Here is a 16,402-nt window from a genome sequence, read left to right as displayed (position 1 = left end):
GAGCTACCAGCGCTCGTCATCTTTCTCTCTAGCCGGTTGGCCGCCACTAGCGCTACGCTACAAGGGCTCCCCGCCTAGCGTGTGATTCAATAGAAAATTAATGAAAAAAGTGTAACAGTAACTTGTAAACACTATATACATGTGCGGCAGCTTAATTAGCGTCCACTTGGAAGTCTGAATGTCGCCAGGGTGGAAGACGTACGGAGGAGTCCGATGGTTCCGGCAGACGACACTTGAAAAACATAGCGGCCGAGGAAAAAGGCACCGCGGCGTGGTTGTAGACAGGCAAGTCTCACAATGGCTTGGTGGGTGCAATACTGAGCGCATCAGGTAACGCGAGCAGACGCGGCTGTGAAAGGTGCCCGTAGAAGTGATGGTTCTGCCGCTAACCTTGGCAGCGTGTCGGTGAAAGTCGTGTAGAAGTCGGTGGTGGTGCAATGACACCTTCTGCGTTCTATTGTGGCCGAATTGAGCGGTGTGCTCTGGTACAAGCGGGTCAGGCCGGTCGTACGCATGCGCGTCGGTCGTGGTTGCAACATCTCGCACGTTCAGCCGTGTCTGGTGAGAGGCATGAGCTTCTGTTGCAAGATACATACACCGAAGGCGATGATAGCGGTAGCTGGCAGGACGCGCAAAATGCTGATAGATAGATAGAAAGTTGCCTTCGGACATTGTGGACAGCAAAACTTCTGCGATCGGGGGGGGGGGGCGAATAGCGGGCGTGACGATGTCTGGGGTCGTGTCAGATGGATCGTGGAATGTGGAGGTTGGAGAAGACGTGTGGGTGGTGAGCGCGCCTTGACGACCATTGGCCGAGAAATTCGAAAAAAACGCACCTATTGCGGACTGATCGTTGGCAGCGCGAACGTCTTGAACCTCGTCTTGAGGGCAGTCGGGTGCGAGATTCGCTGCGCTAGTGGCCGCGCGAGAGGCGGAAGAAGACGTTGCTGGAGAAGTTAAGTCGCGTTCAGTGGAGAGCTGAGGGCTGGAGGGTACCGCGCGCTGTGACACAGGGGAAATCTGAAAATTGCGGGCCGCAACAGGTGCCGGGACAGGCGTGAAGTCTTCAGGCAGGTCAGCCGGCCAGGCTGAGGTCGTCGAATCACCCGGTGCAGACAGTGCAGCCGACCAGGTCTCTGTAGTGAATTCAACTGCGCACGGGGCGGTGGCTAGTGTCGAATCTGCGATGGAGAGAAGTGGCAGTGCTTTTGTTGGCATAACCGGCACATCGGAGGCAGGAATTGTGAACTCCGGTGTCGTGGATCTTTCGGTAAACGAGGGGATCGAAGTGGAAGTCTCCATCACCTGTGTAGCCGGTAGCCGGCAGGACTATGGTCTCGAGTGGCCATGAATCGGAAGGCGTCTTGGCAAGTGATCCAGGTGCCGCGGTGTCGCCCTTAGGGAAAGCATCACGTTTTATGCCGTAGAACTTGAGCACGGCTTCTCGCCGTTCATCGTAAGGGCGAGGGCTCCAGGAGAAGTATGTGAGGTGGCGTTTAAGTTCATGTGGAAGATGATATTCCTATACCTCGCACAAGAACTCTTGGATCCAGATTCCGTTGTGATAAAGGGCCACCGCAAACTCCTCGAACCATGACTCTAGGCGAGTGGTCCGAAATAGTAGCAGTGGTGGGTCGAATTGCGGCTGCCAGGCTTGCGCTGGCTGGAACGTGGCCGTGGAGCTCGGCGGCAGTTGTGCAGCGCCAGTCGCTTTTCCGTGTGTCCGTGGTGACCAGTTTGTAGGCGACGTGACGGCGTCTGATGTAGACGTGCCGTCGTCGCAGGTGAAATGAAGAGACCAGACGTGCAGGAGGAAGTGAGGTACCGAAGTAGAGCAGCAGCCGTGGCATCCAGCCAGCTAGAAACCTACGAACATTCTAGGCTCCTCGCGCCTTGAGCTACCAGTGCTCGTCATCTTTTCCTCGAGCCGGTGGGCCGCCATTAGCGCTACGATACATACGTTTCATCCTTCGGCTTGCTCGGTGCCAACAAGCTCCACAGACGAGCGTAGATCTCGGAGTTGAGAACAGAGATTAGGATCGACCGTTTTTTTTTAATTCGAAGTCGCGTCGTTGGCTTCGAACAATGCCTCCAGCCTTTCGACATAGCTGATCCATGACTCCGAAGTTGCCTTGAACGGCAATGACGTCGCGATCAATGATTGTGCCTGAGCAGCTTGAGCCATTGTCCAAAATCACCCTCTACGTGCTCAGTCCCCCCTTGTTTCGAGCTGCAGGTTTCTCCTGGTAGTGCTCGTTGCGTCGGCAAAATGCTTGGAGTCTATCCCATCCTAGTTGCCACTTTTGTTACGTTGTAACAAACATTTATCGACTGTTTAAAACCGCACGCATGGTGGGTATGCGGGTAGACAAAAACCACACCATTTATGAAGGTGCGCGTCCCCCCACGCTGAGGGTGTCCAGGGCAATATGTACATTCACGTTAACATTAACGCCAGTCGCCACACTTACGGACACGTAATGCACGCTTAACCACTAGCAGATGAATCTGATTATCTGTTTTTTAGTATAACTGAAGTGTATTTGCGACATCGGGGCCGTCAATCTACCAAGCCTCCATAGCGGGTATTAGCAACTGCTTTGTTTCCTTCTTGGGCATAACAAGCCGCACACTTTGTGGCTGATCCTCCGTGGTGGGTTTTGTCATTATTCTGGGAATTATCATCATTATCATTACCTGAATGGGGGCTCGCTGGCACCCGTCAGCCATCGAGGAGTAAGCAGCAACTGTGCTATCTGAGCACCAAATTGTTTTCCTTGTGTTACGCATATATGACAATTGAAGTTCAAGTATGCTAGCTATCGGCTGCCGTGCACGCCTAGGTAGGCAATTATGGGCCTTGGAATGTGGTAGTGCATCCTGCCGATCTTTTTCGACTACGCTAGTAAAGCCGGTTCGAGGACGCCGTAGTTATAGCAATGGCCATTCCACTGTCCTTACAGTGCCGCTGTCTCTAGCGGCCCCCAACGATTTGATCACTAGGAACTCGGTGAGCCTAAATCTTTCTAGGTTGCCTCATGTGCGACATATTGAACGCCATCTGTTTTGGCTTCTTGTTGCTCCTAGAGCGCCAACGTGCTGCGCTCAGCTTGTCGGGCATCAGACGCGCTGTTTCTGGACCATTGCCTATGGAGGGTCTGTGAGAATATTCAAGGGAGTGGAGAACCGTCTGGATTACCATCCAGAATACTCTACTCTTGCAATGAATACGACAGCAGAATGGCGGAGGCACCCTACGGGAACGATTGCAGTATATCTAAATTCCAGCAACAGTTTTCGTCAGCTGCACTCGTCCACTCAAGGCTCCAGTTTGACACCCGTGTTGGCGCCGCCACTTACCCGTAGGAGCCGATGCCGTGATTCCGCCGAGCGTGCGGCCATGCAGGGCGGCCAGAAACTAGCCCTGCCACCATGGATGACGGCGAGGCGCCCCTACTTCATGAGCGACTGCGAAAAGGCCTTCAAGTGCTTGGGAGCGAAAATGCGCCAGACAACGTCTTGGGACCAGTTCCTCGACCTCGGATGTGGCGCTGGCGAACTGACTCGCTGCATCGTCAAAGAGTTCGGTGGTCGTCATCGTGTCGTCGTCGCCACCGAAAGGTCGCCTGATGTGGTTAAGGTGCGTATTAAACGTGCACGCGATATTTGGCGCTTTTGTTACGTGCTTCCCCTTGTATTGCTGATCTTCTGACCATATTGAAGTCATGGCTCCAAAAGAGTAGAAGCTAATATAGCCGGCAAATTTTGCAGCGAACTTTTGCGAGCGTTTCGCCCGGCTATCTGTCCTCAGAGTATAAAGCAGATTCTTTATTTTTACTGATAACTAGAGAGAATCGCTACTATACCTCTGGAGTCATACTCTCATAGAAGGCACAGACGCAGAGAAAGTCTTGCAAGTTCAGTATTCGCCCCTACTTATATTTCGCCCCGCCGTGGTCGTCTAGTGGCTAAGGTACTCGGCTGCTGACCCGCAGGTCGCGGGTTTGAATCCCGGCTGCAGTGGCTGCATTTCCGATGGAGGCGGAAATGTTGTAGGCCCGTGTGCTTAGATTCGGGTGCACGTTAAAGAAGCCCGGGTGGTCGAAATTTCATGGGCCCTCCACTACGGCGTCACTCATAATCATATGATGGTTTTGGAACGTTAAACTCCACATATGATTGAACCTACTTATATTTCGTGCATGTTACTCAAGGAAACCGAACGAGGCAACCGAGAGATGCAAAATAGGTACTGAGGGCATACGGCAACTCCTGTTAAGTTTTATCAGCAGTCACCTGTATAAAATAATATTGGCACCCACTGGATTTTCAAAGCTGCCCTACTTGTGTGCCTTTGGTTGATTGCGAAAAATAACAAAAAGTGATTATACATGGTACAGAAGCTTTGAGCTGTTCGGCTCACCGATGTATATACGAGTGATCGATATGGGTGAAGTATACTATTGCCAACTAGAAATTGAGCTTCAAAAAAGAGATTAACGCCCTCAAAAAAACTGCGGTCGTATATGAGTGACTGTTTTTTATATATCTTCGGTTTGCGTTATTTCGGTCACGTTATCTCTGTTATTTCGACACTACACACTTCGTTAACGTGGTACCGCAAAGAGGAAGCATGAATTTTTTGGCACTACCGTTCTCACTGCGCGAGCTTTGACTACCCGAAAGTCCAATGTGGTTAATTTGGTCATCCGTTTTTGTCGTTGTTGTTCACGTGCTTCAAGGTTCTTCGCCGCAATGCGGCTCAGCGAGACATCCTTTACGAGGTTGTAGATGTGGAACGTGACGTGGATGAGGCTCTGTCCAGCTGGGGCCAGTTCCGACGCGTCTTCTCCCTGTACCACCTAGAGAGCGTGCAGGACAAGCAACGTGCGCTCAACAACATCCGACGACTGCTGTGGGAAGAGGGCGGCGAGTTGTTCCTCATGTTCCGCGTCCACTCGAACCTGAAGGCACTCTACAAGATGCTTGTCGAGGAAGGGCGCTGGACCGATGTGGCCGCGGTAAGCACGCATTTATTATTCCAACAATTCTTTTAGGGCATTGCGAGGACATAGGTCAGCAATGTGATTGGAAAACTGCAAATCACCGATAAAACACTCTTCTGTAGCGTCAGGACAGAACTTGTGCAGTGGAAGCACCCTACGTAAGGGCTATTACAAGCTGCCACTTTAGCGTCGCCGGCGCGAAGTCGGTGGCGGGAATTAAAACAGGTGAGTTCATTCCGTGCGAAAGCAGAATCAGTGAGGAGATCAGAGACGTGTGTGAACAAATGAAGCGATAGATTTATTATACTAGTACGTGGAACAGAAATACAACACTTCAAAAAACTAAGAAGCATACGATAAAAAATAAATAGGCTTACAAGCCTAAACAATAGCTAAATACGCGAACGTTCATGAAGTATTAACGAGTGATGGCATACGTGTGATGATCGGCAGCGTTGGGTCCGCGACGATTGGATGCGAGAAGCCCCGAGAATGTCGGCGGCATTGCAACGCTGGTGTTTCGGGAGCTGGAGCTTGATGGTGAACCCAGGAAGGTTGAGCTAACCTGAGTTAAAGTTGCGACGTCTACGAGACACACGTTGATTGCGTCTCAACTAGACAAACGGCCAAATTCAGGTGGCCAGCCGATACAAAGCCACATTAAAAAAAATTGCCCGCAGCTTCCCTCGGGGGAACACTGAGGAGGATGCGGACCATATAATTGGTTAACGGGGTGTTAAAGTGCGACTTACTTGGGTCGATGGCTAAATTGGTTAACGTGGTTGTGAAATGGGGTGTTAAATTGCGACTTACTTGGGTCGATGGCTAAATTGGTTAACGTGGTTGTAGGAGAGGGTGTTAAATGAGTGAACACGTACACACGTATGCGAAAGGGCGGCGCTGGTCGAAGGGACGTCGATCATTGTGTTTGTGGATTCGTTGGAATTCATTCCACCGCGACCTTGGACGTCGACGCGCCGTACAAACCAACCGACGAGCGGCAACTGAGCGAGCGAGCGCCGACCTTGAGTATATATACAGCACGACGGCGCATGCACTGTCAGCTGTTGAATGTTCTCGAAGCGCGACGCCACATGCGCGTCCACTGGAGAATCAGGAGAATTGTAGATGTCGAACGCGGTGTGTAGAGGAGGAAGGGTGCACAGATGGTGGAGGAGTGAAGCGCGCGTGGTGTGTAGAGGAGGAAGGGATGCACAGATGGTGGAAGAGTGGGCGACGGCGCGACGGCGCATGCGCGCGCGTCAGCTGTCGAATGTTCGAGAAGCGGTGCGGACGGCGCGGACGGCGCACTACAAGGCGCGAGTATAAGATGCTTCCGCATCTAAAACTTCTAGAAGAGATACTTGATGATCTTCTTTTATCCCATGTCGTACAATCAACCAGACTGCCAAGCAGGGTGATATCCTGCGCTTCAAACACCTTGTTATCCCCTAATTCTCTTCTTGGAGGAAATGAGAACCATCGAAATGGGTCCAATCATACGTGTGACATTCTTGAACACTCTGCCTTTAAATTATAGTCCAATCACGCCCCTTTTGCATAAGCAAGGCATGTTCCTAACTGGGTGAGAGGTCAACTTGCGTGGTGATCACTTACTACTCGCCGGCGTGTTCCTTCTACCGTGGGAAGAGGCTAGGGCCTCGATTCGCAGCCAGTGCATCCGGAACCCATACTTAGGTTCGGGCAACTTGGCGGCTGCCTCTTGTCGCCACCGACACAAAAGGGTTAATCCTCAGCGCTGGACGTAATTCACCTTGCCAGCGTTCTTCTTTTCCTCAGATGGTGTCGCTGCTTAACTAGTCAGTAATTGCTAAACTGGAGTCACACAACTTAGTTAGGGCAATAACAGTGTTAGAGAAGAAGAATCTCCCAATAACAATGTCGCATAGATTTCGTCAAGACAGAGCACGTTGTCACACAAGCGGATGGTGCTCGCTGTCCACCGTATGCGATCAGCGACGTAAATTGGGAATAACCAACGACAGCGGTCGTCGGTGTTCCTCATAATGTAACAACGCTATGTAGAAGAATACCGGGAAGTTGAAAACTAGCTCAGCTGCGCCGCTGCGACCTATAGCAATTGACATGTTTCATGTCCTCTAGACGGAGAACCTAATCTCGTCTACGAATGATTCTTAGCAGTTTATTTGCCGGCACAGTGCGTTTCGTACAGATTGTCATAACTTTTTCAGACTCCTTTTAACTGTCTCCTGTCAGTCTTTGGTACGTGCTACCTTTTGTTCTTGCAACAGCAGTTATATTGTAACGATGTTGAAGGACTCGGGGTATAACAAAACGTATTTATTAAAGGGCGAACCTGTGCCCACAACTCAAAGGGACTATGGTCGTAGCACGTTACAGCAGAACGGCAAGATGTCTTCCTCTTCTACTTCTTCAAGAAGAGTCCCAAGCGCGTGGCACACATCAGCAGGGGCCAGCTGGTTTCTCGTGCTATCATCATCGTCTCTGCGCAACACTAGACGGCGCCCATGTATGTCTCTGTGCGCGTGGTGATGGGCGCGTTATTTGAATGCAGTCACTATGTCGTGGCATAATCCCCCTCCTCACACGCATCGTCCCGATGCGTCAGGCAATGAATAGATTCGTGGTAGGCGTAGGCGTCACTGGTCTTCCGGTGATCTCTCATAGTACGGCTTCATCCGGACTACATGTACAACCTCTGTAGGGTTGCGGCGTTTTGAGCTCCCGTGTATGGCGGATCTGACTTGGTAAGTTACATCGCTTACACGATGGAGTACTTCGTAAGGCCCGAAGTAGTGGCTAAAAAGTTTTTCAGAAAGTCCGCGGCGACGCACTGGGGTCCATATCCATACTTTGTCACCTGGTTGAAAATGCGCTTCGGTACGACGCTGATTGTACCGATAGGAGTCGATACGTTGTTGGCGGCGTATTCTGTATCTCGCCATCTGTCGTGCTTCCTCGGCTCTTTGCAGGAAGTCGTCTAGGCCAGGTGGATTGCTGCTTTCATCATTCAGTGGGAACATGGCATCCAGTGGAGTGGTGACTCTTCGGCCGAATACAAGTTCAAATGGTGTCACTCGCGTTGTTTCTTGAACGGCTGTATTATATGCGAACGTGATGTAGGGCAATATTTCATCCCACAGTTTATGTTCGACGTCGATATACATTGAAAGCATATCAGTCAGAGTTCTGTTCAAGCGCTCCGTTAGGCCATTTGTTTGAGGATGGTATGCTGTAGTTCTTCTCTGGTCTGTGTGGGTCATTCGCATCAGACATTTCATTAGGTCTGCAGTAAAAGCTGGGCCACGATCTGTAATTACCACGCTGGGTGCACCATGTCTGAGGACTATGTTGTTGATGAAGAACTTGGCAACTTCAAGAGATGTTGCAGTGTACAGCGAGTCAGTCTCAGCATAGCGAGTGAGATAGTCTGTGGCTACGACTATCCACTTCTTGTGTGCAGTCGATGTCGGAAACGGGCCTAGGAGATCCATACCAACTTGTTGGATTGGGGCATGCGGTAGTTCTATTGGCTGGAGGAGGCCTGCAGGTTTCACGGATGGAGTTTTGCGTCTTTGACACTCACGGCAAGTTTTCACATAGCGCTGAACTGATGATAACAGTTTTGGCCAGTAGTATTTTAGGTGAATTCTGGCGAATGTACGGCTGACACCCATGTGCCCAGATGTTGGCTCATCGTGACATGCGTGCAGAATCTCGTTTCGTAAAGGTGTAGGTACAACGAGTAAAAACTTGTCACCATGAGGCTTGAAGTTCCTCTTGTAAAGGACCCCTTCCCGAAGACAGAACGAAGGGAGCCCTCTGGATAAAGTGCGCGGGACTTTAACGTTGAGTCCTTGGAGACGCTGTATAAGCGGCAGCAAATCGGGGTCATTTTGTTGTTGTTCAGCGATTTCTGATGCCTGGACGACGTCTTGAAACGGGAAGTCTTCTTCCTCCGGCTCACTCGTCTCCACTGGTGCGCGTGACAGGCAGTCGGCATCGCTGTGCTTTTTCCCAGATTTGTATACCACAGTAACATCGTACTCTTGTAGCCTAAGGCTCCATCTTGCTAGTCGGCCAGAGGGATCCTTAAGATTCGCCAGCCAACACAGGCAATGGTGGTCACTTACTGCTCGGAATGGTCTACCGTAGAGGTACGGCCGAAATTTACTTATGGCCCAAATGACCGCGAGACACTCTTTTTCGGTTGCAGAGTAATTTGTCTCAGCTTTCGAAAGCTTGCGGCTGGCATACGCTAGCACTTTTTCTTGGCCGTTTTGCCGCTGGACTAGAATGGCTCCGAGGCCGACGTTACTCGCATCGGTGTGAACTTCAGTTTCGGCAGTATCATCGAAGTGGGCGAGGATTGGAGAGGCTTGCAGGCGTGTTCTTAACTCATCAAATGCTTCCTGTTGTTCACTTTCCCACCTAAAGGGCACCTCGTCTTTTGTCAGATTAGTAAGTGGTTCAGCAATGTTCGAAAAATTTTCCACAAATCGCCGATAGTACGCGCATAAACCCAGGAAGCGACGTACTGACTTCTTGTCTTTGGGTGTCGGGAACTTCGCGATGGCAGCTGTCTTTTCGGGATCTGGCCGAACGCCGTCGGAGCTGACGACGTGTCCGAGGAATCGAAGCTCTTCAAAAGCGAAGTGGCATTTTTCTGGCTTGATAGTCAAGTCTGCTAAACGAATGGCTTCTAATACTGTGCGGAGTCGCTCTAGATGTTGGTAGAATGTAGCGGAAAATACGACAACGTCATCCAAGTACACCAAGCAGGACTGCCATTTCAGTCCCGCGAGGACAGCGTCCATCATTCTCTGAAACGTAGCTGGCGCTGTGCACAGGCCGAATGGAAGCGCTTTAAATTCGTAGAGTCCGTCTGGGGTTATGAATGCCGTCTTTTCACGGTCGCGCTCATCCACCTCAATTTGCCAATATCCGCTCTTGAGATCAAGGGAGGAGAAGTATTTCGCACTCCGTAGTCGATCGAGTGTATCATCGATACGCGGCAGAGGGTATACATCCCGTTTCGTTACGCTGTTCAGTTTCCGATAGTCGACGCAGAATCGAAAGCTGTTATCTTTCTTTTTAACAAGCACTACGGGAGACGCCCATGGACTGCTGGAAGGCTGGATCACGTCATGTGAAAGCATCTCCTCCACTTGTTTCTTGATGACGTCTCTTTCCTTTTGCGATACTCGATATGGGTGTTGGTAAATCGGTCTCGTGGCTTCTTCTGTTATAATTCTGTGTTTTGCAATAGCCGTTCGTCGCACCTTAGAGGACGTTGAAAAGCAGTCCGAAAACTCTTTTATAAGGGCAAACAACCGTTTCTTTTGATATTCTGGGAGCCTATGGTTGACGTTAACTGATGCATCGACGTTGCAGGTCTCTTGTGGAGTGGTTGGCGTTGTCGCTAAACTGCATAGTTCAGTCGCCATGCAGAACTCGTGGAAATAGGCGATAGCCATACCTTGCGCGATGTGCTGACATTCATTCCCAAAATTCGTAAGGAGGACAACTGAGCGGCCATTTGTTAAGTGAACAACACCCCTTGCCACGCAAATTCCTTTGTTTAAAAATAGCTCTACGTTTCCATCCGCTATTCCTTCGTGGTCACAAAATGCCTTATTTTCAACAAGCACCATTACACTACAGCGAGGTGGCACTGTGACGTCATCATCAACAACGCGCAGAGCAGTAAGACGTCGCTTTTCCGATTCCTCCACCGACATAGCTTGTTCTGTCGAAAACGTTACACTGGATCTGCGCGGATTAATTATGGCTCCATTGGCTTGCAGAAAATCCATTCCTAGTATAAGCTCCCTTGAACAGTCCGGCAGCACGATGAAGTCATCAACGTAAGTAAAGTCTCTTATTTCGAGCCTTGAGGTGCATCTGCCGAGCGGTGTAATAGTGTGGCCACCTGCCGTGCGTATCTGTGCCCCACTCCATTTTGTTACAACCTTTTTCAGTTTCTTTGCCAATTTGTGACTCATTACCGAATAATCAGCGCCGGTGTCAGCTAAAGCATTCAGCTCGTATCTGTCTATTTTCAACCGCAAATCTGAAGTAATCTTCGCACTGCTGCGCTTATCCTCTGTAAACATAGCATCGTCACCTTGAAACCGCAATGGAGGATCTTCGCAACTGTCGTTATCAGCGGCCTCACCTCCACAGGTCGCTTGCTTCAGTTTTCCTGGTGTGGGCTTGTAGAACGGTGCCCAGACCGTGCGGAAGAAGCACGTGGGCTGGGTGATCGGTAACGCCTGGGCGACGGCGATCTTGGCTGATGTTGGCGTGGAGTGAGTGGGCTCTGGCGCGCGGACAAGTACTCTTCGATTTCGGTTGGCCGTTCACCGTTTCGAGAGCATGGTGCGTACAACGGAAAGCCCCTTAATCCTGCCTGTCGGTAAGGGCAGAACCTATACAGGTGACCTGCTTCCCCACAATGGAAACACAAAGGCCTGCGCTCATGGTCACGCCAGATGTCACTTTTCCGGGGCCTTTGATCCACGTAGCGAGCTACACCACGGGCTCGTGGCAGGTAGGTAGCCGTCGGTTCCAGTGGACGAGGTGCGCTGCGTACCGTTTGTGGGCAAGGAGAGGCCATCGTAACTGCTGCATTGGTGTGCGCCGCGGGTTGTCTAAGTACTTCAGAGTACGTTGGGATGCGTTGGATCGGCTGTGGCGCACGCTCCGGCTCACGTATCATCTGCCTCAGTTCATCTCGTACTACGTCGACTACAGACAGTGTTGCTGTAGTGTGAGGCGCTTGCAACTTGCTGAGCTCTTCCCTGATCACCGACCTGATGAGTTCTCGCAGAGCGTCCATGTCACTTCGCTGGCGTCCAGAGAAGACACTGGCAGGTGCATAGTTTATGTCTCGATTGTACTGTCGAGCCCGCTGTTCTAGCGTTTTCTCTATGGCTGTCGCTTCCGTATGAAACTCCGCAACTGTTCGTGGTGGGTTGCGGACGAGAACAGCGAATAGCTCTTGCTTCACCCCACGCATGAGGTGGCGTAGCTTCTTGTCTTCGGTCATATGGGTATCTGCGCGCTTGAACAGGCGGATCATGTCCTCGATATACATTGCGACAGTTTCGTTGGTGAGTTGGTTCCTGGATTCGAGCGCAGCCTGCGCCTTTTCTTTGCGATCCGCGCTGGCATAAGTCGCCAGAGCTTGTCGCCGAAATTCATCCCAGGTCGTAAAGGAGGTTTCATGGTTTTCATACCACGTCTTTGCGAAGTCTTCCAAAGCAAAGTATACGCGGCGGAGCTTCTCTCTCTCGTCCCAACCGTTCAAACGTGCCACTCTCTCAAAGAGGTTCAGCCAATCTTCTAGGTCTTCATACGAGTCGCCATGAAATACTGGTGGCTGGTGAGGCTGATTTATCACCACTTGGGCTGGTGTTTCATGACTTGTCATGGTGGCGGCGTCCATTGACTGAGTTCCCCTTGGCGCAAAGTGGAGTGGGCTGAATTCTGGTGAATCACCTCGAAGACGGCGACTGGTCCTCTGATGCACAGGTGTCGGCTCCGCAGTATCAACTGGCTGGTGGTCGGGGCTACGCTGTCTTGCGTTCGTAGGGCTTTGATTCATTACCCAGCACGTCCACCAGAAATGTAACGATGTTGAAGGACTCGGGGTATAACAAAACGTATTTATTAAAGGGCGAACCTGTGCCCACAACTCAAAGGGACTATGGTCGTAGCACGTTACAGCAGAACGGCAAGATGTCTTCCTCTTCTACTTCTTCAAGAAGAGTCCCAAGCGCGTGGCACACATCAGCAGGGGCCAGCTGGTTTCTCGTGCTATCATCATCGTCTCTGCGCAACACTAGACGGCGCCCATGTATGTCTCTGTGCGCGTGGTGATGGGCGCGTTATTTGAATGCAGTCACTATGTCGTGGCAATATGGTGGCTCCAAACGCTTTTTTTGCTGTCGCCGCTGCCTTGGGGTTCTTTGTGGAGTCCAAATCGAGAACATCGTCGTGCGCATCATTTGTTCTATGTGCGTGTAAAAGCATGCGAAGGCAGTTGATTACATTGGCGCAAGCGTAGAGTTTTTCTTTCGTCGTATAAAAACTATAGAAACATAGGAAGGGGGGGGGGCGTGTCGTGGTAAAGGGCTTTGTATCTCCGGGAGTAACGCCCCGCCGCGGTGGTCTAGTGGCTGAGGTACTCGGCTGCTGTCCTGCAGGTTGCGGGTTCGAATCCCAGCTGCAGCGGCTGCATTTACGATGGAGGCGGGAATGGTGTAGGCCCGTGTGCTCAGATTTAAGTGCACGTTAAAGAACACCAGTTGGTCGAAATTTCCGGAGCCCTCCACTACGGCGTCTCTCATAATCATATGGTGGTTTTGGGACGTTAAACCCCACATATCAGTCAACTCCGGGAGTAATTGTGCCGCAGTTTTATTGAACTATATCTTGATATCACCAGATCGCCCATTCCTTGGCGCGTGCTGTGTACTTTACGTTGAAACGATACACGGCACAGTCGCTTCGCTCGATGAAGCGGCCGCTGTCCATTACGCCAGCGTTTTGTTAAATTTCGCCAAATTGAATACTAAAAGAGTTTGCCGGTTCCCATGAACATTATAACATCTCACATTGTTGCTATCTCATTCCCTGCTGCACCTTTGAAATGAAACAGTCACTTCATTTTTTCTTGCAGTCTGCATTTTCAATAGCATTTGATTCGCACACGATGTTTGAAAGCTGTGCGTATGTGTGACGTCATACATATTCTTTGTCTATTAGTTCCGCTGTTTTCTTGGTTGAATTGTGTGGTTATTACTGCAGGACTACAAAGCGTTCCATCCGAAGCTGCCCACAGGAGAGAAATGCGCCACCATTGTGTGCAAGATGATAGAGAACGCCGGGTTCATGGTCAAGCAGAGCAAATTGCTCGAGACCAACTGGCGGCTCTCTGGCACGGAGAATCTAGAAGGTAAACACCACTTTCAGCTTGAGTGAGTGAGTAAGTGAGCAAACTTTATTTAACCAGCGGTTTGGGGCGTGGGCCCTAAGCCGCGCCAGGGGCGTTGGAGAGACCCGGTCTCTCAGCCGCCTCCCACGCTTGCTGGATGGCCCATATTTGATCTGCCCGATCTGAGCTGATCAGCGTGGCTCTCCACCGCGCCCCAGGCTGTTCTGAGGAGACTGCATTGGCGTCCTGTATCTGTGTGCATTCCCATAAAATATGCTCTAGGGTGGCATGTCTCATGCTACATAGCTTACACGAGTCAACTGGATATAGTTCGGGGTAGGTGTGATTTAGGTGCTTCGGGTTGGGAAATGTTTTAGTTTGAAGTCGCCTCCAGTAAACCTCTTGAGATCTGTCTAATGTGGAGCTAGTTGGCGGAAATCTGCGCCTAAACTTTGGTAGAATCGGATAATGTCGCTGAACGTAAACATTCTGTTCCTCTCTCACCACTTCTCTCCTCCCGGTACCTCATGTGAAGCTCCAACGCCAGTGCAGTAAGTGAGACATCGCGCTACGCGGTGAGCTTCCTCGTTGAAGATGGGAATGGGGGACGCACACTGGGTGTGTGCTGGGAACCATATAATATACCTTTCTTCGAATTCCTCGGATGATATGAGATTTGCCTTGTGGAAGAGTATGTTGGCGGCCTCGGGAGATATTCTTCCTCGTGCACAGTTACGGATTGCCGACTGCGAGTCGCTGATGACATACCTACACTTTGGGGAATTTATGGCCTGTGCAATAGCCACCTCTTCAGCAATTTCTGAATTATCAAAGCAAATGGAGCATGCGCTTACGTATTTGCGGTTGATGTTTATTACTGCCGCAACGTAGGATTTGTGACTAGGGTACTCCGCGGCGTCTACGAACAACGCCTCCTTGTCTCTGCCGTAGGCCTCAAGTAGAGTTGTAGCACGGCTTTCCCTTCTGCCGTGTTTAAGTTCGGGTTGCATGTTTTTGGGCAGATTGGAAACCTGGATCTTTCCCCTGATCACCTTTGAAACCGACACTATACTTCCTTGTTGGCTATGGTAATTAATCCCCAACTTGTCAAGGATACTCCGTCCTGTGCGCGTGCTGGCTAGTCTCTCCAACTAGGCAATCTGTTGCGCTTCTATCAGCTTCTCTAAAGTGTTATGTAAGCTGAGTTGAAACAGTTTGTCGGTGCTGGTGCTATCTGGAAGGCCTAAAGCTTGTTTGTACGCCTTGCGTATGAGTGCGTTGACCTTGAGTTTTTCCGCTGTATACCAGTCTGGATATGCCGCTACGTATATAATAGGACTTATGGCGAATGAACAAATAAGCCTGAGGACGTTACCCTCTTTCATGACCTGGTGTTTGTTTGTGACTCTCCTGATTAGCTGTATTGCGTTGGTGACTTTGGTTACTAACCCTTTCACGGTTTCGCCGTTTGTACCCTTAGACTTGATTATGAGTCCAAGGACTCTGATTTGTTGCACTATATGAATAGTCCTGCCGTTTTTTGTGTGAATTTGGATCTATTCGTAAGCACGGTCCCGTTTGTATCCATTGCGTGGTCTGCCTTTAAACGTGTGGCAAAAGAGGAGGCGTTCAGAATTATCTGGCGAGTACTCGAGGCCAGTACCTTCAAGATACTCCTCAATAGTGGTGACGGCCTCCTGTAGCCTCTGCTGTATCTCTGCGTCACTACCTTCACACGTTCAGATGGTGATATCATCTGCATATATCGAATGATGTATTACGTATATTGAGTTAAGCCGCACCGAGAGTCCTATCATTATGAGATTAAAGAGCAGTGGCGATATGACCGAACGTTGCGGGGTACCAGCACTGCCCATAAGCCTTTCCTCAGATCTAAGTTCTCCCATTACGATGGATGCCGTTCTGTCTGTTGGGAAGTCCTCGACATAGTTATACGCTTTTGATCCTAAGCTTAATTGGCAGATCTGATGTAATATTGCCGTATGCGATGCTTCGTCGAAGGCTTTTGTAACGTCTAGTTCTAAGTTCGCTGGGTAGCTCTTGTTTTGTTGTCCAGAATCTGCTGCTTAATTTGCAGCATGGCAAATTTGCAGCATGGCAATACCCCAACATAGAATCCGGGTAGATTTCGTTTTTCTCAAGATAGGTGTTGACTCTGTTTAGGAAAGCTTGTTCCATGAGCTTCCCAGCACAGAAAGTTAGTGATATGCGGCGTAAATTTGATAAATCCGAGGGTTTCCCGGCTTGGGGATGAGGATAATTTTAGCTTTTTTTTCACTGTTTCGGAATAGTGCCCTCGAATCAGCACTCGTTAATATATTGCGTGATGTTCTCTATGGCATTGTTGTCAAGGTTCCGTAGTGTTTTGTTGATGGTCCCGTCTGGTCCCGGTGCAGATTTGCTGTTTAGCTTCTGTAGCGCCGCCCTGATT

General features: G+C 50.3%; 1 protein-coding gene across 2 annotated transcripts in view; it reads left to right on the top strand.

The window, feature by feature from the left end:
- Positions 1–2,574: 2,574 nt before the first annotated feature.
- The window catches only part of LOC142768501 (juvenile hormone acid O-methyltransferase-like), a 30,459-nt gene continuing 16,631 nt past the window's right edge, over positions 2,575–16,402 (top strand). The window contains exons 1-4 of one of the 2 annotated variants that reach the window (XM_075870504.1): positions 2,575–2,736; positions 3,367–3,640; positions 4,743–5,021; positions 13,824–13,971. In XM_075870504.1, coding sequence (XP_075726619.1) covers positions 2,702–2,736; positions 3,367–3,640; positions 4,743–5,021; positions 13,824–13,971 — 736 coding nt within the window. In that variant the 5' untranslated portion in view covers positions 2,575–2,701. Of the gene's footprint in view, positions 3,641–4,742; positions 5,022–13,823; positions 13,972–16,402 lie in introns of both variants that reach the window. The other variant, XM_075870499.1, reaches the window with a different exon arrangement.

The sequence above is a fragment of the Rhipicephalus microplus genome, chromosome 1, assembly GCF_043290135.1.
Source record: "Rhipicephalus microplus isolate Deutch F79 chromosome 1, USDA_Rmic, whole genome shotgun sequence".
Taxonomy (NCBI): Eukaryota; Metazoa; Arthropoda; class Arachnida; order Ixodida; family Ixodidae; genus Rhipicephalus; species Rhipicephalus microplus.
The sequence above is the reverse complement of the archived record's forward strand: the minus strand, read 5'-3'. Positions and strand labels throughout refer to the sequence as shown.